The following is a 24810-nucleotide window of genomic DNA, read 5'->3' as shown; positions in this document are numbered from 1 at the left end:
TATAAATATTTTTAAAGCATTTTTGTAACTATGGACGATCATGTAGTCCTGTATATCATAATTGTTTTCGGACAGTTTTAAATATGTCATATTTTATGCATTTATTTTATCTTTTATTTCACGATAAAAGGTGAAAATACATTAATTGGACATTTTTATATTCAGCATTGTATATTATTAGTTTTATATTATGTTATTATTATTGTTAAGTCCATATGATGTATGGAGATATAATAATTGATTTCTGATATTATTTACATATTACATTTTAATAACGGTTTACTTTTTTCTGCATTAGTAATTTCTATAAATTATAATGTTATTTTAAAAAATACGTATAGTATATTAATTCCAACTGTCATGAGAGTGGGTTTTGTTGCTGCCGGACGCATCCCGGAAGTGTGCATCCCGGAAGTGCGTCAGACGTACAGCCTCAGTTTAGTGACAGCAGCAGGCTCGTCGCTTGTGACTCAGAGCCAACGACAATATAGTCCAGGCGTGCCCTTGTTTGACAGTTCGGTGCGTGAACCCATTACATTTTCACGTACTCACTATGGCGGCCGCGGACCCCCGGTCGTCAAGTGACAGCGGACCAGCGAGCAGGGGAGGATACTCTGGCAGGGAGCAGAGCAAAGATCGCGATAGACCGGGCGGTGGCACTGGGGAGGACGAACAGGACCGAGGCAGTTTCGAGTGCAACATTTGTTTTGACACTGCAAAGGACGCTGTCATCAGTATGTGCGGACACTTGTTCTGGTATGGTTCAGCCCTTTTTTCTAATGTATTTATAATTCTGACGTCGTGCGGCCTTTATTTACCCCGGATTTGACGGTGGCGTGACGCGGATCCGAGCAATGTGGGTAAACGTAAACTTCCAACTAAGAGCAGAGCTGCGAACTTCTCTGGAATTTCAAGAATTTGACTCCGGACAAGCGTTTGAAACTCCGGAAATAAAAAAAAAACCTATCATATAATTTTTTTTCAAAAGAAAAGGGCCAAATTTCCAATTTAAATTCCTCGAAATTCACACATTCACTACGGCTTCTGTCGTCTTACTTGCGGATTTGATTCAATTGCACTATAATTGAGTTGCATTCACTCCTGATGAAAACATAAAACTCCTGAAATGGGACAAAGATACTCCTGAAATGGGGTTGGCAGCTCTGCTAATGTAATGTTCTAATGCCAATATGGCTCCGATAGTTGGTAATCTCCCCATTGAGCTTTGCACTTAACAGTACGGCACATGCTGACCTTGTATGTTTTGACACGCTTGTCCCTTGTAACATATTAACTTACTGGCCATGCTTATTATTTAAAATGCCCAAAAACCAAGGAACTACAATCGTAGCAATAGTGCAATTGTGGCATTAACCACAATTTTCTTAATCTTATGAACGTGATATTCTCAAGTGGCAGATATAAAATGGAATTCATTTGGAAGGCCACGCTGCAGAACTGTAAAGCACAGATAAAGCAGATATAAAATTATAACTTGTGCTTGTGTCTTTAGACGAGAGTTCCATTTAATTTGGACCATGTTGTCCTTAAGAGCTTATTGTGCTGATTTAGTTGAGTCGTCAAGCTTCCCAAAGAAGAGCCCCCCTTCTCTCTTGCCTCCCTTGACACTTGCAGGTTTTGTAATATGATGCAACAAGCCGTAAGGTTGCCGGCTGATGACATCAGTTCACCTGTCGCAATTTTGCATTGTTGTTTTCATCAGAATGTTAGAAATGACTCTGAGAGTTATAGCAGTTCAGCCATAACATTTCTACGCAATAATTGTTCTATTCGAGGGTCAGCAACCCAAATTCTTGAAAGAGCCAATAAAAAAACAGATATGTCTGGAGCTGCAAAACAAATTCAAAGCCTAAAGGCAACACATGCTTACTATCAAAATGCCTAAGTTGGTTACGAATACATCATGAGCATTCATGATTAAATGTTTATTTTCCCCGCAGTGCATTCTGTCGAGAATGAAGTACCACGTGACTGCTCTGTTGCACTATGCGGTACTCGGTCGTTTGGTCGCCGGTCTTTTGGTCGCCCGGAAAGTTATTGATAATTACCATTTAAATCGTTGCTCAAATTCCCTAAATACAAACTGCGAATTATTATTTTGTCATACTTAATGCCCTATTAATTATTAGGCTAAAGAAAAGCTCCAAATTTCCCGTACTTTTATTGTGTTTTGTTGGAGAACTTGTTCAGACCCTGACTGACGTAGCTTCTTAAAGGGACAACGCATGTACATACAAACTCTTATACACTCACACGTCGGCTCAGTGAAACTGCTCATGGCCATTGTTGGCTTTTATTGATGCGTAGACCGTGTTGTTTTACCTTGTTTTGTCGCCGGACTTTTGGTCGTCGGTCTTTTGGTCACCGGACGTTTGGTCGCCGGACGTTTGGTCGCCGGTTGTTTGGGTCCGGGCAACCAAACGTCCGGCGACCAAAAGTCCGGCGACCAAACGTCCGGTCACGGTTGTACTATGCCACCTGAAGATTAACTTCATTACAATTTTAATGAATTGTTTCATTGCTTTGATGACATTAAAGAAATGCAATGAGGAAATCCAAGGATGTCATTTTATTTTGAGGATTCGACAAAAACAACTAAGACCGACAACCAAAAGACCGACGACCAAAAGACCGGCAACAAAACAAGGTAAAACAACACGGTCTACACATCAATAAAAGCCAACAATGGCCATGAGCAGTTTCACTGAGCCGACGTGTGAGTGTATAAGAGTTTGTATGTACATGCGCTGTCCCTTTAAGAAGCTACGTCAGGGTCTTAACAAGTTCTCCAACACAAAACAATAAAAGTCCGGGAAATTTGGAGCTTTTCTTTAGCCTAATAATTACTAGGGCATTCAGTATGACTAAATAGTAATTCGCAGTTTGTATTTGGGGAATTTGAGCAACGATTTAAATGATAATTATCACTTACCTTCCAGGCGACCAAAAGACCGGCGACCAATCGACCGTGTACCATTCCGTCCTGCTGATAGAAACATTTGTCACATGTTATGACGCAAATCTTCGATGACAGAAATGTAGAAATGTAATATTTACTCTCCATATTCTTACAGCATTGGAAAACGTTAAGAATATTTGTGTCATGTTTGTCCTACAGAAACCATATTAAAACAAAACATATATTTATCTCCCCCATGTTCTATTATTTAGAGCCTGCGGCTCCAGAATCTATGGTTGCCGGCCCCGGGCCTAGATGCACATGAATGCTTCCCATTCTGTTTTAGGCATTCAAGGCTCTCAAGTCTTGTCAACACCATCTTTGGACATTTTGTTCAACTGTGTGTGCTTTCTAAAGGAATGTCTGACACCTGATAGCTGGTGTTACACAAACAGCGGATTATGTCTGTCCATTTTTTTTAACAAACTGAACATGACGGCCTATGTCTAGTCATAAAAAATAATATTTTGTTCCTTTCTTTCTTTCCAGCTGGCCCTGTCTCCATCAAGTAAGTGTTAATTCCTTTTACCATCATTTGCATCTACACAGCTTTATGCACCAATTATTTCAATATTAAAATTTCCTATCTCTTTTGCTGCAGCTATTGAGACAGATTAGTTTGCTTGTAATAGAACAATTTAACCTCTTTTACATTAAGGTGAAAGCTCAGTCCTAAAACCAGTGCTTCTCAATTATTTTCTGTTGCTATCTTCAGCAACGTTTTTAAAAATATGACCATTTTTATTTACTATATGTAATCATAGTGGACTATTTTTTTTAAAACTGAAATTCCTTATTTGATTAACAGGAATGAGATTCCTAAATAGCAGGGATGTTTTAACACAAGATTAGCAAATAGATACATTATATCTTAGCAAATAGCTACATTATATCTTTGACAGTTTATGGAAACAGAATGTTAACATGCAGCATAATACTTATAAATGTTATATAAATGCATTTGCAATATATTTGTCTCCCCAGCTAAGAGCAATTATTGAGTCTGCGGCTTAAAATATATTTTTCTCGCGAGTGTTGGGGGGAAAAAAAACTCAATGCTAGAATGATGTAAGAATTCTCTTTTTTTTTTGCAATACCAAAACAATGTGAAGCAACATGGTTATAAAGACTAAACATCAATACTGCCGTTTTCATTATTGGACAGGTTAATTGAAATTACTTATAAAGTGCAATACATTGAATCAAAATGAGTTTTTGGAGCAGAGGTAAATAAATTTATCTATTGTAAATAAAGTCCCACTGTATGTATCAGAAGAAAATAACTAAAGTGCAGAAAATTGCTTTAAGCAATCACAACACTAAAATAGAGTTTTCTGGAAAAAGCAAGTACATTTCTGTTTTCATAATGAGCAGGTCAGTGGCAGGCACTATTGTACTGGAACACCTAGCGGCAGAATAAAAACTACAAGTAAAATGGAATATCCTGGTATTGTAATCAGTGAAAATTTTCACAATAGCAGATTCCTGGGGAAACTAATTTATTTTCCTGTAATACATTCATTCATTTTATGAACTGCTTACCCTCAAAGGGTGCAGGGAATGCTGGAGCCTCTCACAGCCAACTACGGGCACCAGGGGGGGAACACCCCGAATCGGTGGCCAGCCAATCGCAGGGCACAAAGAGATAGACAACCATTCACACTCACACTCATCCCTAGGGGCAATTTAGAGTGTTCACCCACCCTAGCATGCATGTTTTTGGGAGGTGGGAAGAAACCGGAGTACCCGGAGTAAACCCACACATGCAAACTCCACATAGGGAGGACCGACCTGGGATCAAACCCTCGATCCCAGAACTGTGAGGCCGGCACGCTAAGTACTCGTTCACCTGGCCACCTTTTCCTGTAATTGTTTAATGTCATATTTTGTTTTCTGAGTTACCCAAATGATTACAAATAACAATAAACACCTAACAATTAGCTAATCAGATTTCCATAATATACAACAATTCTTTTAGCATTAGTCAGCAGATGTCCCGATCCAATACTCAGTATCGGTCCCCCAATTCGATGGATTTGGTTTTAATGTACCGCATTTACTCGCATATAAGCCGCATTTGTCCGACAAAAAAATGATGACTTAATTGAGAGTACGGCTTATATGCGCATAAAAAGACGACATGCACGAAACTGCAACGCCATAAAACCATAATTAACAGTATGTATTCTTTTTTTAAATGGTTTATTGTTTAATAATAAACTGAGCTATTCTTCCATTACTCTATAATTTTAGATTGTTATCAATTTATCACCATTAAAATCCAATCAAAATCCTAAAAATGATGTAATCAAGGCTGATTTCTGATCATGTGATTGGATAGCGACATCCTTAACAAAAGGCAATTTTCAGGACATAGTCACAAGTCCTAGTTGTTTGAACTCGGAATCTTGACCCAAGCTTCATGGCCATTAGGTTTGTGTGTGATGTAACTTGGAAATCGCCACACGTGAGATGACTTAGTAGAGCTTAAACATACTAATGCTTTTAATGCTAGTTGTTTACCGCTACTTTCTCTGTGGTACACTTCAGATGGATTAACAAAGCATGGTTTAAGTGAGACCTTTTTTCGAGGACACGTTAGATATACGTCATGGCAACAAGAATTAGAAGACAATCCATTCATCTTCATAGGGGAAAAATATTTACCGTATTTTCTCGCATATAAAAACAAAGTAACATATTTGTGCTCCCTATTAAAACCACGAATATGGAGGTGAAAATTGTGAATCAATATTGTAAAATTCAACGATTGTAAGGCAATTTTAAGGGTGTGGCTTATACGCGTCATCTTATATGCAAGAAAATACAGTAATAGATCTCTCATCACAATAATCGGACATAGACTTTGTCATCATCATTGACTCGACAAAAAGCCTAATTGTCATCATACCCAGAAACTGCGTATGACGAAATTGGTAGTGCTTCTCTTCAACTATTTTTCTGAACCGCTTTGTCCTCATTCAGGTCGCAGGGGGTGCTGGAGCCTATCCCAGCTGACTCTGGGCCAGAGGCGGGGGTTAGGGTTAATCGGTGGCCAGCCGATCGCAGGGCACAAGGAGGCGGACAACCATGCACTCCGACACCCATTCCTAGGGGCAATTTAGAGTGTCCAATTAGCTTACCATGCATGTTTTTGGAATGTGGGAGGAAACCGGAGTACCCGGAGGAAACCCACGCAGAACATGCAAACTCCACACAGATGGACATGACCTGGATTTGAACCCAGGACCCCAGAGCTGTGAGGCTAACCACTCACGCCATCGGGTAACGGTAATAGATGGATTGTTTTTTCAAAAGCTTTGTCGACATTTTGTGCTGTCCCCAGTTTTGCACCTGCGCTTTCCCATTAATTGACTGAACATTTCCCCCCTGTTTGGTGCTCTTTTTAGTGGTTGGAGACAAGGCCTAGCAGACCACAGTGCCCAGTGTGTAAAGCTGGTATCAGCAGAGACAAGGTCATCCCACTTTATGGGCGAGGGAGTTCCAGTCAAGAGGACCCCCGGTATGCCCAGTGGACCTCATAGCAAGTAAAAGATGGCCTTAATTGTTTTTGTAACTTGTTACATTTGTTGGACTTAAGGTTGAAAACTCCACCACGGCCTCAAGGACAGAGAACTGAGCCAGAAAGTAGAGGCGGGGTGAGTCTACTTTTCACCTAAATGTAAAATGATTACAGTGAAAATCTGATGAAATGATGTTCTAACCAATAAACCTTGCTATAATTAAGATTTAGACACACGCATAAATACCTTTTTAATCTGCTTCCCAGCAGAAAGACGTAAAAAAAATTGCGCTGTGCATATTTAAATACATTGATCACGAAGGTTTTTTTTTACTAGGGGTTGTCAGTCTTTTAGAGCCTTATAAACATGTTACATTCGATAATTATGAATAATTAAAACGCAAAAAAATGGAATTTTGCCGCTTTAAGGGTGGCCACATGGAGCACTCACTCATACAGTTGTGGTCAAAAGTTTACATACACTTGTGAAGAACATAATGTCATGGCTCTCTTGAGTTTCCAGTTATTTCTACAACTCTGATTTTTCTCTTATAGAGTGATTGGAACAGATACTTCTGTGTCACAAAAAACATTCATGAAGTTTAGTTCTTTTAGGACTTTATTATGGGTCAACAGAAAAAAGTGATCAAATCTGCTGGGTCGAAAATATACATACAGCAGCGCTAATATTTGGTAACATGTCCCTTGTCACTTCAATTAGGCGCTTTTGGTAGCCATCCACAAGCTTCTGGCAAGCTTCTGGTTGAATCTTTGACCACTCGTCTTGACAGAATTGGTGCAATTCAGTTAAATTTGATGGCTTTCTGACATGGACTTGTTTCTTCAGCTTTGTCCACAAGTTCTCAATGGGGTTTAAGTCAGGACTTTTGGAAGGCCATTTTGAAAACCTTAATTCTAGCCTGATTTAGCCATTCCAATACCACTTTTGATGTGTGTTTGGGGTCATTGTCCTGTTGGAACACCCAACTGCACCCAAGACCCAATCTTCGGGCTGATGACTTTAGGTTATCTTGAAGAATTGAAGGTAATCCTCCTCCTTCATTATCCTATTCACTCAGTTCCATTGGCTGCAAAACAGTCCCACAGCATAATACTACCACCACCGTGCTTGACGGTAGGCATGGTGTACTTGGGGTTAAAGGCCTCACCTTTTCTCTTCCAAGCATATTGTTGGGCATTATGGCCAAACAGCTCGATTTTTGTGTCGTCTGACCACAGAACTTTCCTCCAAAAGGTCTTATCTTTGTCCATGTGATCAGCCGCAAACTTCAGCTCCTTTGACTTTCCCATTGTAGCGTTTGTGGGCATTTGCATCGAATGATCCCTATTTAAATGGCCTCAGAGAAGTCACCAGCTGTAGTCACTCATAATCACTCACAAGAAGTTAAGAGGCCATGCTATGAAGCTCATTTCACTGACACAACTTTCTATGTCACCAAAATTGTTAATTCGTGTTGCTGTATGTATATTTTTGACCCAGCAGATTTGATCACTTTTTCTGTTAACCCATAATAAAGTCATAAAAGAACCAAACTTCATGAATGTTTTTTGTGACAAAGAAGTATCTGTTCCAATCACTCTATCAAAGAAAAATGAGAGTTGTACAAATAACTGGAAACTCAAGAGAGCCATGACATTATGTTCTTCACAAGTGTACGTAAACTTTTGACAACTGTAGGTAGTGCAACTGTTAGTACTCAACTCTAAATCCCACACTGACACCTAGTGGACATTTGTTGCATACAATAGTGTTTCTAATTGCAACTCACACTCAATATAAACACTGAGCTCGGTGTGATTCATAATGTGTTTTTCAGATATTCCAGGGTTTCAGCGACACCAATTTTCATATGTCTTTCGGCATCGGTGCTTTCCCGTTCGGTTTCTTCACAACTGTTTTCAATGGCAATGACCCCTTTCACAGAGCAGGTAATTGATGTTCTTGAAAATGTATGAAATGAGTATTTTAATATGTGTAAAATTGATTGTGACTCATCTTTTAGATCCGTATGCAGGTGAAGCGCATGGCAATGGTGGTAACGTCAACAATGGGAATTACAGTTGGCAAGATTCCCTGTTCCTGTTCGTGGCCATTTTCTTTTTCTTTTGGCTGTTGAGCGTGTGATCAAAAGGACAGACGGAGAACGCGGAAGAACGTGGCGAGAGGAACCGGGCTCGCATCACTGAGAATCAAACACTTTATCCGAGCTACATACATGTTGCATTTCTGATGAGATCCTGACATGGGAGAGCAGTTATTTGCAAAATCGTGAAAAACAATCCCTGCCAATCTGCCTTTTGTTTATCCGGAAGATCTTAAATAACTGTAAATTAGTCTCTCCCTTCTATTTTAAGATTTGCCAGATTACATACTCACAGAAATAAGCCTTTAGGGGGTCAGAGACAGTATTAAGATATGTGGACCAACAATGACTGATTTAACTCTAGACACTTCCCCAAACCGAAGACAGTTGGAAGGTTGTGGAAACTGGTGAAGAGGAGTTTGGACACCGATGGTTAACATAAAAAACATTTTCTTGCCTCCAAAAGGCCAAAGAGTAGCATTTTAGTTCTGAATCATTGGGTTTTTGTGGATGTATTTAAACTTTTGTCTTAAAAAATGACTGCCAATGCACTGTGATCTCATTCAAACCTGTCCTCTAAAAACTGTGTATATTTGATCCTTTAGTTTTGCTTGTGTAGTACCAAAGCTCCCCAAAATAAGACAGGAATGCGAAAGTAGAAAAGGAGACATCTCAAACCATGTCGAGAGATTTGTTTCACTTAAGACCGGGGAAGACTGGCCCAGGTTAGAAAATTGTGCTTCTTTCGGGTTCTAAGCTAACAACCACGTCCTGTGTGTCAGCGCGAGTGATTTATTTGTACATAGTAATTGTGATGTTTTTTTTTGTCATTTTAAATTAGTAGCTATGGAGATGACAACAGATGCTTTTTGTAAACTTTGCTACCCGGAGCTTGTGATGAACTAATTTCTGATCCTTTTTGGGATGACAAGGGGGCTAATCTTGGTGGGCATTGTCTTATTTACTATGAGGCTAATGCGATACTAAGCACGACATTAAATTTCCATTAAAGCATTGAGTCTTTTGTGTCATCAAGAGGCCTGACGATCAAGCATGAGCATTTGTTTTTGAGCTGGGTTTATTTAAATACACTTTTTTAAAGGGTGAAGTCAATTACAGAAAATAGTCTAGAGCAGGGGTGTCAGACTGGGGTTGGTTCACGGGCCGCGTTGACGTCAACTCGATTTCATGTGGGCCGGACCATTTTAGATATAATATTCTGAATATTCAGTTTTTTATAGCTCTAAAATAATGTTTATTTTAGCTTTTTTTAAATATATTTTTAGATTTTACAAAATGATTTTTGAACTAAAAACACAGAAAAAATGATTAAAAAATTACAATTATTGATTTAAAAGGGGGAAAATCAGGAAATTTAATATGCATCTATAATCTTCATTTTAATTTGATTCTAAAACAAAGTCGGCACTCATGATTTACTTTCCCGGGCCACACAAAATGATGCGGCGGGCCAGATTTGGCCCCCGGGCCGCCACTTTGACACACGTGGTCTAGAGGATGGCGGCCTGGTGCTGAGTGGATAGTCCACCCTTGTGGAGTTTGCATGTTCTCCCCGGGTCTGCGTGGGTTTTCTCCGGATACTCCGGTTTCCTCCCACACCAAGACATGCATGGTAGGCTGATTGGACACTGAATTGCCCCTAGGTATGAGTGTGAGTGTGAATGGTTGTTTGTCTCCCTGTGCCCTGTGATTGGCTGGCCACCAATTCAGGGTATTCCCTGCCTCTGGCCGGAAGTCAGCTGGGATAGGCTACAACACCCCACGCGACCCTAGTGAGGATAAAGCGATTCAGAAAATGAGATGAGTTTGAGAGGACGCAATTTTGAACACATTCCTAATATCAAACATTTTTATTATAAATGAACAATATTCTGTTAACAAAGTATTTATAAAACTATCTAAAATATATTTGAACATTGGTTTAGAGGTACTCTTTCAACATTTTTGGAGCCAACTTGTGTACAAAAGGTGCAGTCAATCAACAAAACTCACATTAACAGGCTGAGTCCTTGCTATCATCAATATATGCATGAAACATGTTTAAGCTTTGAAAAATAAATCCAACGTGCAAAATCAGCATTTTGTTTTTGGTAAATGTGAAAAACAGGACGAACCAGTGGGGAGCCGTTACTTGCGTTTTGGAGGTTTTTTGTTAGATTTATTCAAGATTTTCATCAGGCTTGAGGACATGTAATACGGCTTCTCCAGAGAGCCGTCATTGCGCTCCAAGTCCTCCACTGTGAAGTTTGTTAATTTAATTAATGTAACAAGTGTTAAATATATTTAAGCATAGAAGCGTTGTCGTTGTGTACTCACGGAAGCAGAGGAAGAGTGTGTCCACACACATGCTGTACACACTGAAGAATCCTTGAGCTATGAGGTAGCTGCCAAACACCACTGTCTAGAATGATTATTTGGAGAAATACACTTTTGTTTGTGTAGTTAGGCAGATGTAGAGGCTGTTCTAACTTTATTGGCACCCTGGCACAACATGATCTTTCCTGGTTATGTCTTAAACTGTTTTGTGAAACACTGGTATTTCTATTGTTTTGAATTCAAATGGAGAGTGGAAATGGAGTGAGAGATTTACCATTAAATTAATTGAAAGTGGAATTCCTAGTATGCGTTGCAGTGGTCTTGTGTTGAAAGTAATGCGTTCATTGTCTTTTACGACTGGGCAATGTAGACTAAAAATAAAATCCCCAATTTTTCTCACCAAAACTGATTTAACCCATTACTACTACCCTATTTTTTTTTCAGGAGACAAGAAAAAATAGGTTTAGACCTCTATAGTGCATGCATCAAACTCAATTGGAGCATTTTTGGTCATTCGCTAAAATTAATTGGATGTCAAGACAATTAGCACTTTAATATGAGCATTCACACCCAACTATCCCAGCTCAAATGAATTGGACCTTTATTATGTTAGTGGCCAATTTTTACCCAATGTAGTAGTAGCTGCTAAGTGTATTCACCACCCATCATTAATTCTTTTTCATTAACTGCTTTAATTATGCTCCATATGATAGTGGTTAGTGGTGGTTTATCACACCGCTCGTTTCCTTATTGCAACATGCCCATTTTAGTTTTGGCACCTTAAAGCTAAGTTCAGCTAATTCTTATTTTATAAACTACAACACAAGCTATTTCCAAGTACTAGTACAAATAGTGCTATAATGGCGTGACACTGCGGGCCATATAAAAATCTACCTGTGCAATGAGGAAGTTTACTCATACTCACAATGATTGGCATCCAATAGTAGTTGAGGCTGTTCGACTGTGCCCTGCTGTGTGGTAGCGGTATGCGCCCGGAGAAGAAGAAAAAGGACAAAACACCTGCAAGAAAAAAAATCTCTCGCTGATTTTTCCTCATCGTAGCTGCATTTTGCTTGGAAATTGAAACCTTAAAGGCTTCAAAAGGTACGATACGTACCTACTCCACCTATTACAAGAAGCTTCCCAAAGAACAGCAACAGGTCGGCCACTTTATCCAATATTACAGTTCTGCCAGTCATAAAAAGGTACACCTTACAGATGTTGTACATGCTGCTGAGTGCTGTAGCATTTGCCTGCACCATTAGTTTAGCAGTTTTTTTTTCCAAATAATTCATAAACTAACTACATATTACAAGTTATCCCTTAGTCCCTTTTCTGACCTCAGTGCATTTTGACCACATTACACCATAATTTAATCACCTCTTCCATTTCTCATTACAAAAACGACATACAGACTTATGGAACGTGGGTAAGCAGAAAAAAACTAGAACGGATTATTTAATCTACCGTATTTTCACGACTATAAGGCGCACTTAAGTCTTAAATTTTCTCCAAAACAGACAGGGCACCTTATAATCCAGTGTGCTTTATATATGGAAAACAATTTTAAATGTGTCATTCATTGAGGGTGCGCCTTATAGTCGTGAAAATGCGGTAAATATTTTATACGTTCGTTAACCACTTTTTTCATACCACATCCATAAATGCCCTCACCTACTCATCTCTTTTAAAAGTCCGAGGTTGGCAGAAAAAAGCACAAACCTTATAATATTTCTCATGATCAGAAAGAAAGCCTTCTTTGCTGAGGTACAGAAGTTCTTCCCATAAACAGCAATCTTTGGAAAATCACACATTATACAAACATCAAGTGAATATGAAGAAATAAATTCATAATTTACTATGTGAGGATGACATTTTTACTTTTACCAGTTGAGCTTACCATGATGTATGCATTTCTATTGAGAAACTTCATGAACTTCTCGAGGCACCAGAAGCAGCATTTCAGGCAGCACAAGAGAAAACGTGCAAACCGGTTTTGTGCACCTGAATACAAAAACACAGGTTTTTTCTACATTAACTGTACTGCATTTAAAACATATAACAGTAACTTATAAAATGAATGGCCATGCCTTTGGTTTTGTGGTCAATGTACTCCAGGAGGGCCCTCACAACCTGTACGAGGGTAATGATCAAGGACCCAAACGCCAAAGAACCGATGTGGTACCTGAAATTAGATAATTAATACACTGGTTCAGTGAATTATATACAAATCATGGAGCACAGACGTCAACCTACCTTGTTGTGCGCACAAAAGAATCAAATAGGGGCAACACAGGGATGTCATCGGGTTTGTTGAAAGCCCAGTAGTAGGAGGCAAAGGCACCTGCTAATGTGCACTGACCCAGAGCAATGACAAAGTTAACAATCCAGAGAAAAGCAAATGCATTGTAGATCTGGAGGTTGAATAGGTTCCTCTGGAAGAGCCCATCTTCATTGTATTTGACAAAAAGGCAAGCGGTAGAGGGGCAGGTTGGGTAATCTGATGCATTAAAGGTCTAAAAAGGAAAACAGAGCGTATTTGAGTATTCCATACTGTAGATTATGACACAAGCGGACTCTGCTTGACTGTGGAGCAGCAGTAAAATGTATCATGCACTGTAGGCTTCCATGCAATCCATTCACCTGAGGGTCACAGTCTAGAGTGCCGTTGATACGTTGACACTCAACTGTAGTGGCGTTGAGAGCCACCACTTTGTAGACGGAACCTCCCGAGGTCGCTAAATACCTGGATTGTTTCGGCTAAGGAACAATATATTTAATGTGCTGATTCATATTTTAACAGTGGTCTATAAAGGTCAGGACATTTGGACTTCCAATATTTTTGAAAAATAAGACTTCACTCAAGTTTTCTGCTACATACTGTTTCTTCAAGAAAAACCTTCCAGGAGTTATGAGAAAATTAATTAAGGCTAACTATTTTATAAAAAAATCATCAATTTGCTCAACCTTTTTTTGAAGCTGTCTGGTCATGTAAAAATAAAGCGAATCATTTGATTTACTGCTTTCTTCTTTTATCATGCTAAAAGGGTTTGAGCAACAGGGTTGCATTCGTGTTTTGTAATTAATTAATGAAATTATCTTTATTATAAAGCACATGTGTCAAATTGGCAGCCTGGGGGCCAAATCTGGCCCGCCGCATCATTTTGTGTGGCCCGGGAAAGAAAATCATGAGTGGCGACTTTCTGTTTTAGGATCAAATTAAAATGAAGAGTATAGATGTATATTAAATTTCCTGATTTTCCCCCTTTTAAATCAATAATTGTAATTTTTTAATCCATTTTTTTTCTATTTTTAGTTCAAAAATCATTTTGTAAAATCTACAAATATATTTAAAAAAGCTAAAATAAACATTGTTTTAGATCTATAAAAAAATGGAATATTCAGGGCTTTTAATCAATTTATAAAAAAAATCTAAATATTCTATCTAAAATGGTCCGGCCCACGTGAAATTAAGTTGACGTTAAAGCGGCCCGCGAACCAACCCGAGTCTGACACCCCTTTTATAAAGTATCTACACATATATAGGAGACAGCAATAAAACATATAATACCTTCCAATAGGGACAATTTAAAAATTAGCCGTCTTATTTAAGATTCCATTTGGTCATGGGATGACAAGAGAAAAATGTAATTTTAGGGGACAATCCTGATTTTTTTGTGTATTTAAAAAAATATATTTTCAAGCATTCTTTTGTCATAGCTTTTTCATACTTGGTCTCAGAAGTACAATCAGAAACTGCATGTTTCTTTTGTATTTTGTATGTGATTTTAAATGCTCTCCACAATTCCAGAAATTACCCGCTTTTATTAGATTATATGAGTAGGCTTGTTACAAACGGTCATGAATCTTACCTGATCGAGCTAGTTAAACGCAAAAATATCCATTTTGGGCTGTGGCCTGAAAGTGGGCAGAAACTGGCACATGGACACAAGAAAGGATACAATGCAGTGCTACCCCAGTAGGCCACACAAACCAAGATGAAAAAAAATGTGATCAGAGGATAAAACAAGGTACTCATCATTAGACCGATTGCCCTGTGGAATAATTCATGTAATTAATGAAGGTACAAGATGACAATGTGACCACTATTACATTTAATCTCGGCAAACCTTACTTGCTAGACTCTTGGATAAGCGCAATGGCAATGAGGATTCTGGTGCGCAGGAAGATGAGGACTAAGATCAAGACTCCCTCCACAATAGAAATGATGATTACTGAGAAAGAAAAAAAATGGATAATTTAATCTGGGGAAAAAAATGGAGTATCGGATGCCAGGTAACATGTATTGCAGTGTTTCCCAACTGTTTTTGATATGTGATACACATTTTGCATTGCAAAAATCTCAAGGCACACCCCCAGCTGAAAATCATAAAACTCTGTCACCTATGTTTACAATATAGTCATTCTCATCAAAGCTTTATGAACAGGAAGCAAAGAAAAAGTATTTCAATATCTAATTTTCCCACCGACCGTACGTCACTAAAAATTAAAATCCATGGACCCCGAACAACTTGATTGATTGAATTGAAATCAAACAACTTCTGGTTCACGTTACATTAAAAATAAGCAACAAAACTATAATCTGGTAATATTACGATTGAATTCTTGTAGGATATGCAACAATATGGATTTATTATTCATTATATTTTTATTTTAATCTTGTAATGTTACAATTTTTCTCTCGGAATATTACAATGTAGAACTTCTTGGTGGGTAATCCCTATTGGCAGAACTAAACATCGCTCACAACACACCAGTGTGCCACGATAAAGTGGTTGGGAAACACTGTCTAATTGTATTTTTTGGCAGGATTAAGGCAGTCAAACATAAACTCACAGAAGGCTAACCAGGTCTCTTGAACTTCCAGAAATCCAAAGTTGTTATTGAATCCAGTATCATAAATAGAAGCAGATAGATCTTTGTAATTTGAGTACTCCCAATAGCAATGCCAAATCCCTGCAAAGATATTGTACAACTTCAAAAACACATAAACACGGGCAATAAATGCAAAGTTGAATTTATATCTACCGTATGCGCCGGTGGCAAGGACTCCTGCAATAAGGACCCACACTATGATGCGGGCAGTGAATTTGAGCAGCAGCAGGAAGAGAAGACTGAGCACCATGGCTATAACCAAACCACTGTTGGAGAAAAATGTGATGTTTTTAGTGTAAATAATTAACACCAAAAATATGTTGAACGAATACAAAATGGAAATCAAGGAATGGAGATGACAATACAAGATATCCGTCCATGCAATCCGTAGTAAAATGTAGCTTTATATAAACAATAACTTCAATTTTATTACAATTATAGACAGTAAAAAGGTGATTTGAAAATCGTTTTGTTTTCTCTGCATTTGCTAACAGGTGGAAGTGTGTAGTATCAACTAACAGCAGTATCCAGGGCCATGAGGTTGCAAAATCCTCAAAGATCCTCACGCCAATGTCCCTGGCACCAAAGCTGTCCAAAATGTCCCTAGAAAAAACAAAACAAAAAAACAAAAAATTGAGTCAGTTGTCCATATAGTGGCAAGAATGTATGCACTATGATATTCAAAGTGATGCAGTGAAAAATGGTAAAATGAAAGAAAAATAAGATTATTAATAATAATGTAAGGCACTGATTTTAAATGACACAGGAAATCATAATTCATCTCATCTCATCTCATTTTCTGAACCGCTTTATCTTCATTAGGGTCACGGGAGGTGCTGGAGCCTATCCCAGCTGACTGCGGGCCAGAGGCAGGGGACACCCTGAATCGGTTACCAGCCAATCGCAGGGCACAAGGATATGGACCACCATGCACACTCACGCCCATGCCTAGGGGCAATTTAGAGTGTCCAATTAGCCTACCATGCATGCTTTTGGAATGTGGGAGGAAACCGGAGTACCCAAGGAAACCCACGCAGGCCCGGGGAGAACATGCAAACTCCACACAGATAGGATGTCTGTCTCTTTAAATGGTCTTCAACATTACGGAACAGTACTGGCTCATGCACAGTATCAGGACTAACTACAACCAAATGCTAATCAAAGGACCGACACACTTACAAAAGCACCCACTTTTTGCTAAAGAGAAAAGAAAACAGGATCATTGAAGTGGGTGCACTTAATTGGGTATTTTAGCAGTACAAAAGCACCCACTTTTTGCTAAAGAGAAAAGAAAACAGGATCATTGAAGTGGGTGCACTTAATTTGGGTATTTAGCAGTGTCAAGTGAGACTCAAAAATGGAAAAATAGTTATTCTTCTTCATTAAGCAACATGCATATTGCTATACACTGATAGTCATTGACTGTACCCAGTGCCGTTCTTGATTACGTTCGACGTGTCACTGACAGAAGGTGGCAAGCCTGGAATATTGGAAAAATCTGGAGGTATATTCCCAAGCATCTTGACATCAGGCAAACATCTTCCTAGAACTACAAAGAGGTAAGAAATTTAAGAGACTGCCATTTTGCCATTACCAAAACAGAGCATGATGCCATACAGATAATCTCCATTTACCAGAGGTGGTGGGAATAATTAAGAAAGGACACAGCTCTTCATCCACAATTTCTTTAACAGTCTGAAAAAATAAAATAAAATTCAAGTCCTTGCAAAAAGAAAGGATATGAAGTTGTACTAATATCACTTTGCCTAAACAGGCGCAAAATTTACCTTGTCAGTGTTTGATAAGTCTAAGGATGGAGAACAAAGGCTTTGACTGAAGACATCTGCAGGTTTTTTAGCGTAGTCCAGCGGCCCCACAGCCGAGAAAACAGTGGGGCACTTTTCCACGCAAGTCTGTAGAGAGGCAAATCAGCAAGATCAGGGCAAGTTTCTCAGAAAAAAAGTTACAGTCTACATTCAAATTATTGTACCTGTGTGGTTGGACATTGATATCCATTGAGGGCTTGTGCCATTACATTAAAACCTTTTGCACATTTTAGAATGTTAAAGTAGAACAATGATGATCGATCCCTGAAACCACACATAAGACACGCAACAAAAGGAAAAAATATCAGTTTACATTGCATTGATGAGATTGATATACGTTATTTTACAATGTATGACATGAAAAATTACTCACTTATTTGGTCCAATGCCACAAAACGATCCAGTTGAGTTTCTTGGATAGAGAACTTGACGGGGATCTCCATAAAGCCATGCTAATAGCAAGAGGGTGGGGTTGGGGTAAAAATTAAGGCTTTAACCTAACAACAATAAACTAAAAATGCACTTTGCCCTTTCCTCATTTTATATTTTAGAAATATTTGAAGTGCTTACGTAAATGTAAAAAATTATACAGCTATTTATTATTGTGGGTAAGAACGTGGGACAAGTTGTAACACTGCTACTAATTTAGTATGTCAAATTTGAGGCCAACTACTAAAACTCAAATTTAGAAGACCTAAGTTGTATATAACACAAAGCCATGGAGTTAAGTAAAGACAAAACAATAAAACATTAAGAACGGCAATAATTGAACATTTTGTTAGATTTTTTAAAGTAAAATTCTAAGTATAACTGTGCATAACTCCCTAAGCGAACTCTGACAGTGAGCATGCCATTGCTATCCATCGAGTGAATGTTCAATGACACTATCGTAGTCTGGCAAAAAGTATGTTTTCTGAGTCACAATCTCCCAGGTGTCGCTTTGCATCCGCCCTGGCATCACTCTGTGTCCCACTATTTGAGAAGCACTGATATAAGATAAGAGACGTGTCAGAATGAGTTTGATGACTATGTTGGTCATGGTTTAAAAAGAGCAGTACTGCTCTTGTATTTGTTTTTACTTTTTGGTTGCTACAATAGTAGAAGTGTATTTGGATGAAGAAACAGTAAAGTTAACAGGAAAGTTTTGATTTTAACAATCCAGGTTGTCTTTATTACAGAATTCTTGTAGGGGCAGATTATTTTTATTTTGTGTATACTTCTAAAGCACATGTGCACAAAGTGGCGGCCTGGGGGCCAAATCTGGCCCGCCGCATAATTTTGTACGGCCCGAGTAAGTAAATCATGATGCCAACTTTCTGTTTTAGGATCAAATTCAAATGAAGATTATAGATGTAAATTATATTTCCTGATTTTCCCCTTTTTAATTATTTGCAATTTTTTTATCCATTTTTTTCTTTTGGTGTTTTAGGTCAAAAAGCATTTTGTAAAATCTAAAAATAAATTGATAAAAATATTTTCGGTTTTCCACTTTAATATTGAATATATTTTAAAAAAATTGTTTCCATTTGAAATGAAAAACAAATGATGATTAGATGTTTTCCCTTACTAAGAAAAAAAAGTTCAAATAAACCGTTTTATATCTATAAAAAAACTGAATATTTAGGGATTTTTGATCCAGTTCTTATAATCAAATTTTAAAAAAAAGCTAAATATTATATCTAAAATGGTTCGGCCCACATGAAATCGAGTTGATGTTATTGCGGCCCGCGAACAAACCCGAATTTGACACCCTTGTTCTAAAGAGTCCCTAGTTTGTGAGCCAGTTAATTTTGTACATTCTTTGCATTTTTAATTAATTTCTTCTAATATTTCTATAACTGACTTTGTCTGTTTGTAATATTGGGTAATTACTCTAATTTCAGCGAGCGTCTGAATTCTTTAAAGCTGTGTAAAAAAATAACATTAGAAAAATGGGAGTTCAAAACATGCAATGAAAACAACTGCTATTGGATGATATGCAATAAAATGAATTCATTTATCCTTTGTGAAATGGAACAATAGCCAAACACTAGTGTTGAGTGTTTGCAACTGTGTTTGTGACTTCCCAGACATTCAGCACTATAAAAAAATGACAATTTAGCAAATACATTTTATATGCCTAACAGACAGCTGGCTTGGCTTCTCCTATTTTTTCATAACTGTTTGCTTCTTATCTGCATTTTCAAGAAGTCTACATACAAAGTTTCTCCATACTGCCTCTACCGGGCGTTGATGCTACACATGCTCATATTGTGTAGGCTCATTAATGTTTTAAAAATCGGAATGTATGTAACCTGTTTATCAATTTCGTTGGGCCAAGCTCAGAAAACAAAATAGGTAAAAAATCTATCAAATAAAACCAAAATGGAATCAAGTAAAAAAGAAAGGGTAGGTTCATCTAGATTAGTGTTTACATGTAACTATTAACTGACCTTGTCATTTCTACGTTAATGTCTTACAGATGTCAAGTTTAGAAATATCCAGTTCTGCTCACCTAAAATCCCAACTCCAAGGTAGCCAAGGATGACTGCCATAAACAGCACACAGCAGATGATGTCAGTGCAACCTCTGGGGGAAGGAAGGAAAATTAGCTGTGTGGACTTTGCACATATTTGTCTTCATTCTGAAATAGTTGCTTGACAAAAAGTGTGGTGAAAAATACAGTAAGAGAAGAAAATAAATCACCTCTTCTTTATGGGTCCATTAAAAGTGGGATCATATTGGTAAGCTTCACCTAGATAAAAAAAAATGAAGAAAAATTATGTTTTATGACCCTAAACATTAAACACCACAATCCAGACAACTATCAGTTGATGATTGTTAGGTTTTAGGTTTCACTTTGCCCAAAATATATCTACCTTTGAAATTAGTGTCATTGGTGATTGTATGTTTTGTACATGTATAAGTGTATAATATACATTTAAGTTTAGTGCCCTTTTTAAGTTAATGAATTACAGTACCAGAACAGAATAAGAAACTGTTTAGTTAAAAGCAGGGTGGTGGTGATACAGGAAAGAAAGACTTGTTTTCAGGAACAAAAAGAATGACTACAGTAACAACAATGGAAAGAAGATGTCCTATTTCTCACAGAACAAAGTATAGGTTGAAAAAAAAAACAATGCAACATAGGTGAATGAGAATCAAAGGAGATGCACAAAAGTGAGACTACCAACTGAGGATTATTTGAATGTCATTTAAATTTACAGTACATGTGTTGTTTACATTATGCTGTCAGAAGTCAGTAGACTTGAACGCCTAGACAATAATTCTGATCTGATATCAGGAATTTCATCATCCCAGATTGCATTTTACAGTGTTGTGCGAACATAAAATTGACCATATATTCCAAAAGGAATATTTTACACTGCTCAACAATAAAAGGTGACGAGAAGCACAATAAAATGCCCCCTACAAAGGAACCTGTTCCTCAGCATCTTGCAGTGTCACATTTCACAATGCTGTGTTTGCAGTAAATGGTGACTTGTAAAATGGTTCACTGTGACTTCATTTAAAGACACCTCACTTTTATAACGTTTTTATTGCTTGAACTAGAAAATGGGTGTTGTGGGTCATGAGGGAATGTAATCTGCAGATTTCTAATGGCTCAATTTACAGCCACTTCCGTGATATAGTCGCAACCTCGGTAGAAAAAAACAATATATTAGTTTGGATAATGTACAGTACAGGCTTATTAATGAAAAGACCAAGACTAAATGAATGAAACAATCAAGTTATTAATGTCAAAAGGGGGATTTTATCCACTTTAACATTCATTTATGATCAATCTGCTATGAAGTTGCTGTTTTCAGATTAAAAGTAACAACAAAGTAAACACTACAGCGATTACAATATTTCTATGTTTCACACAGTAATACTTATCCCATCACACATCCCCCTACAATATGACGTTTTGGTTTTACTTAATGAAAGGTCGTAAATTATTACACTATATTTTATTAAATTATCGGGGCTTAATGAGTCTGTCAAGCCGACACTTTGTTTCTTCTACAATAAAGTATAATATAACAGCATTTTAATCGTCATTTTGGTTTTAAAAGCTAAGTATAGTGAAATCTTAAAGTGTATATGTACACAAACTTGTTCCAATTCTTTCGCATTACAGTGAATTATATTATATTTTGATTGTTAAAACTGTCCTTGTGAGGATAACCAGTACAGAAAATGAATATTAAAACTGTTTAATGATTTGATTTGGTGATTCTTAATGATCCCATTGACTTTGATTTGCTTTGTACTTTGTGCTTTTGCTTTGTTGTTCTGCGGCCTTTGCGACTGTACTGTCTAACTTATAACTATGCCTTTTCTTGCTACTGTCACAATGAAATTTCCCGACTACGGGATGAATAAAGTAATCCAATCCAATCCAATTCAAACCCGTGGAAACATGACTGTTTAAAGATTATTATTTTTCCCCAAACACATGGTGGTTTTCAGATGGAAATCCTATAGTGCCACTTTAAAGGAGTTCATTGTTACTCATATAGTCTGAATTCTCAGTACAGGCAATGTTTTAAATGATAATACTATGGGCATTCTTAAAAGGTACACCAGTGTACAAATACTTGAAAATACTTTTCCATCTTAACTCAACGAACTATGGTAGACAGTAGTTGTGAAAACAATTGTCACAATTATGTCTAATTTAACAATTGAAGGCTTAACAATATTCACAACCTTGATCCTTACAGTGGTACATTTGAAATAATGAAGACGACATGGAATACAAACAATATTTATCTCTAGGGAGGGTTTATTTACTGTAGCTTTGTTAAACCTCCCATTCTGTCAATACACTTGTGGCTCCATCAATAGAAGCATAAAATCAAAAAGTCATACAAACCGTTGGTATTTCCACATGTGTCAACAAGGAATGTTTTCATCAACCCAAGGCTCTTCATTATTTTTTAGGGAGATGAATACTATGACATGGAAGGTTCATTTACAGCCATTACAGCCATCCAGTGACATCATATACAATGTGTTGATTGTTAACAAGAAATATTTTTCAAGTTAAACTTTCCATTGATTATTTAATTATGAAGCCTAGAAAATACCTCACATTTTCCTCATCCTGAAACCATGTACACTATGAAAATTACAGGTGGTCTTGAGTTTCAGACATTCTGATTTGAGGAAAGGTTACCATAGGCACACAATGACCTAGTTTGCATATTGTAATAAGAATATTCCAGAAGAAGCAACTGGTCATACTGAGTTAGTGGAGTTCATCAAATTAATCCATCACTCATTTATCATATTGTCTTTTAGCCCTGTTCATTTAGTGCAAAAAAATAAATCAAAGAAAATACCATTTAAATCACATTTTGTCTAAAAACTTTCTATCACAGATTTTTTGGTGCATTTCTAATAATATACTTTTCCAAGATAAAATGTGATCATTAAAGGCAGGGGTGTCAGACTCGGGTTGGTTCGTGGGCCCCGTTAACGTCAACTCAATTTCATGTGGGCCGGACCATTTTAGATATAATATTTAGATTTTTTTAATAAATAGATTAAAAGAACTGGATTAAAAGACCAGAATATTCAGTTTTTATAGATCTAGAACAATGTTTATTTTAGCTTTTTTTAAATATATTTTTGGATTTTACAAAATGTTTTTTTAACTAAAAACACAGGAAAAAATGATTAAAAATTTACAACTATTGATTTAAAAGGGGGAAAATCAGGAAATTTAATATACATCTATAGTCTTCATTTTAATTTGATCCAAAAACAGAAAGTCGGCACTCATGATTTACTTTCCCAGGCCACACAAAATGATGCGGCGGGCCAGCTTTGGCCCCCAGGCCGCCACTTTGACACGCGATTTAAGGTCTGCAAATGCTGTATTAATGACTTGGATGCAAGACTGCATTGATGCCATTTCTGCTGAGAAACCCAACATCGCCTGGTTTCTCAACCAGCAAAACCAGTATCCGAATACACAAAAAAATCCAACAGAAGCTTGCTGGATTTGTCGTGTTCTGGTACTCGTCTTACTGGTTCAGAAACTAGTGTATAAGTGATTTCTTAGTAAAGATGGTAAAGGAAATTTCCCCGTGAAACCAAGACTTCTTTACCGTGTTGAGAAAATACTTTATAGTCATCAATATCACAAGTTTATATACTATCAATTAGATTGAACTGAAATCCAAGCCTAGAATATAGAAGATTTAGATTGTCATATATTCTTCGAGTTTATATTGAATACCTTACTTCATTGAAATGAAGCACAACAACATATTCCCCAGGTAACGGTGACGTGAACTCACCGTACTGCGAGTCCGGATTTTTCTGCTCTTCCTCTTTCATTTTCCAACTCGACCACCACCTCCTCTTCCTTGACTTGTCACTCTGAGGTTGGTTTTCCCTGCGTTGTAACTGCGAAATGTTCTTAACAAAAACACAACACCGTTTTTAAAGTGGCTCCAGTCGACGGAATCTTTTTCTTTGGATGTCTTAGTAAGCAGTGACGACACACGAGCACCTGTAATAAGGCGTGCACAGGAAGTAGACAGGTGCGCACGCCTCGTCATAGAGGCGGGAAAATAAGCAAACTGTTTGAAAAGGCCTCATGATTACGTTAATTTCGTAGTAATTCTGGCCACAAGGAAAGCTAGTAGTGCTATTTAATTATAATTCTCGTATGAATTTTGTCGTTTTTAGATGTATAATGGATAGTGTAGCGTATGGAGACAATGGCGACGTCGTCTTCGTATGCACGACGTTGCCGTTAGCTTGTTACCACCACTAAGCAAGCATATTTACTATTACCATACTGAAGGTTTATATAACACTATGTGACTCATATTTTTCTTTAATACATATATATGTATATTCATGACATCACGTTCAAAACGTTTTGAGCACGTATCATTGGTTTAAAGAAGTTTGTGGTGCCTTAGTTATGCGGGCTGTAATGTAAGCAGAACAATAACCCCTTGACACTTACCCAACTGCTTTTTATTTTATGATTTAATTTATTTGTACATGTTTCGTAGCACTACCAATTATATCTTAGTTTAGACACTCACCACAAGACAATCCGGGAGGACGCAGCTAGCCAAAATGAACTAAAATTCAAATAGCACTGTGCCAGCTGGCAATAAACACGCCCACCAG

General features: G+C 37.5%; 2 protein-coding genes across 2 annotated transcripts; one reads left to right on the top strand and one right to left on the bottom strand.

Annotated features, from left to right (window-relative positions):
• The first annotated feature begins 387 nt into the window (after nucleotides 1-387).
• Nucleotides 388-9622, top strand: rnf5 (ring finger protein 5). Its single transcript, XM_077591331.1, has 6 exons — nucleotides 388-756; nucleotides 3470-3488; nucleotides 6391-6503; nucleotides 6582-6639; nucleotides 8342-8453; nucleotides 8528-9622. Exons 1-6 carry the CDS (start codon nucleotides 554-556, stop codon nucleotides 8647-8649), a joined length of 627 nt encoding a protein of 208 aa, XP_077447457.1. The 5' UTR covers nucleotides 388-553; the 3' UTR covers nucleotides 8650-9622.
• An 842-nt stretch (nucleotides 9623-10464) lies between these two features.
• slc44a4 (solute carrier family 44 member 4) lies at nucleotides 10465-24789 on the bottom strand. The gene is made up of 23 exons (XM_077591328.1): nucleotides 24723-24789; nucleotides 23961-24081; nucleotides 20353-20401; nucleotides 20162-20235; nucleotides 18041-18119; nucleotides 17832-17931; nucleotides 17629-17754; nucleotides 17476-17536; nucleotides 17270-17390; nucleotides 16361-16444; nucleotides 15995-16107; nucleotides 15803-15922; nucleotides 15081-15180; nucleotides 14908-15000; nucleotides 13589-13691; nucleotides 13202-13461; nucleotides 13036-13130; nucleotides 12846-12949; nucleotides 12668-12741; nucleotides 12063-12133; nucleotides 11871-11965; nucleotides 10946-11030; nucleotides 10465-10866 (listed from the first exon to the last, which is right to left on the bottom strand). The coding sequence occupies exons 2-23, from the start codon at nucleotides 23998-24000 to the stop codon at nucleotides 10757-10759; spliced, it is 2157 nt and encodes a 718-aa protein (XP_077447454.1). The 5' UTR covers nucleotides 24001-24081; nucleotides 24723-24789; the 3' UTR covers nucleotides 10465-10756.
• Between the last annotated feature and the right edge of the window lie 21 nt (nucleotides 24790-24810).

Source organism: Stigmatopora argus, chromosome 21 (assembly GCF_051989625.1).
Source record: "Stigmatopora argus isolate UIUO_Sarg chromosome 21, RoL_Sarg_1.0, whole genome shotgun sequence".
NCBI classification, from domain to species: domain Eukaryota; kingdom Metazoa; phylum Chordata; class Actinopteri; order Syngnathiformes; family Syngnathidae; genus Stigmatopora; species Stigmatopora argus.
The sequence above is the reverse complement of the archived record's forward strand: the minus strand, read 5'-3'. Positions and strand labels throughout refer to the sequence as shown.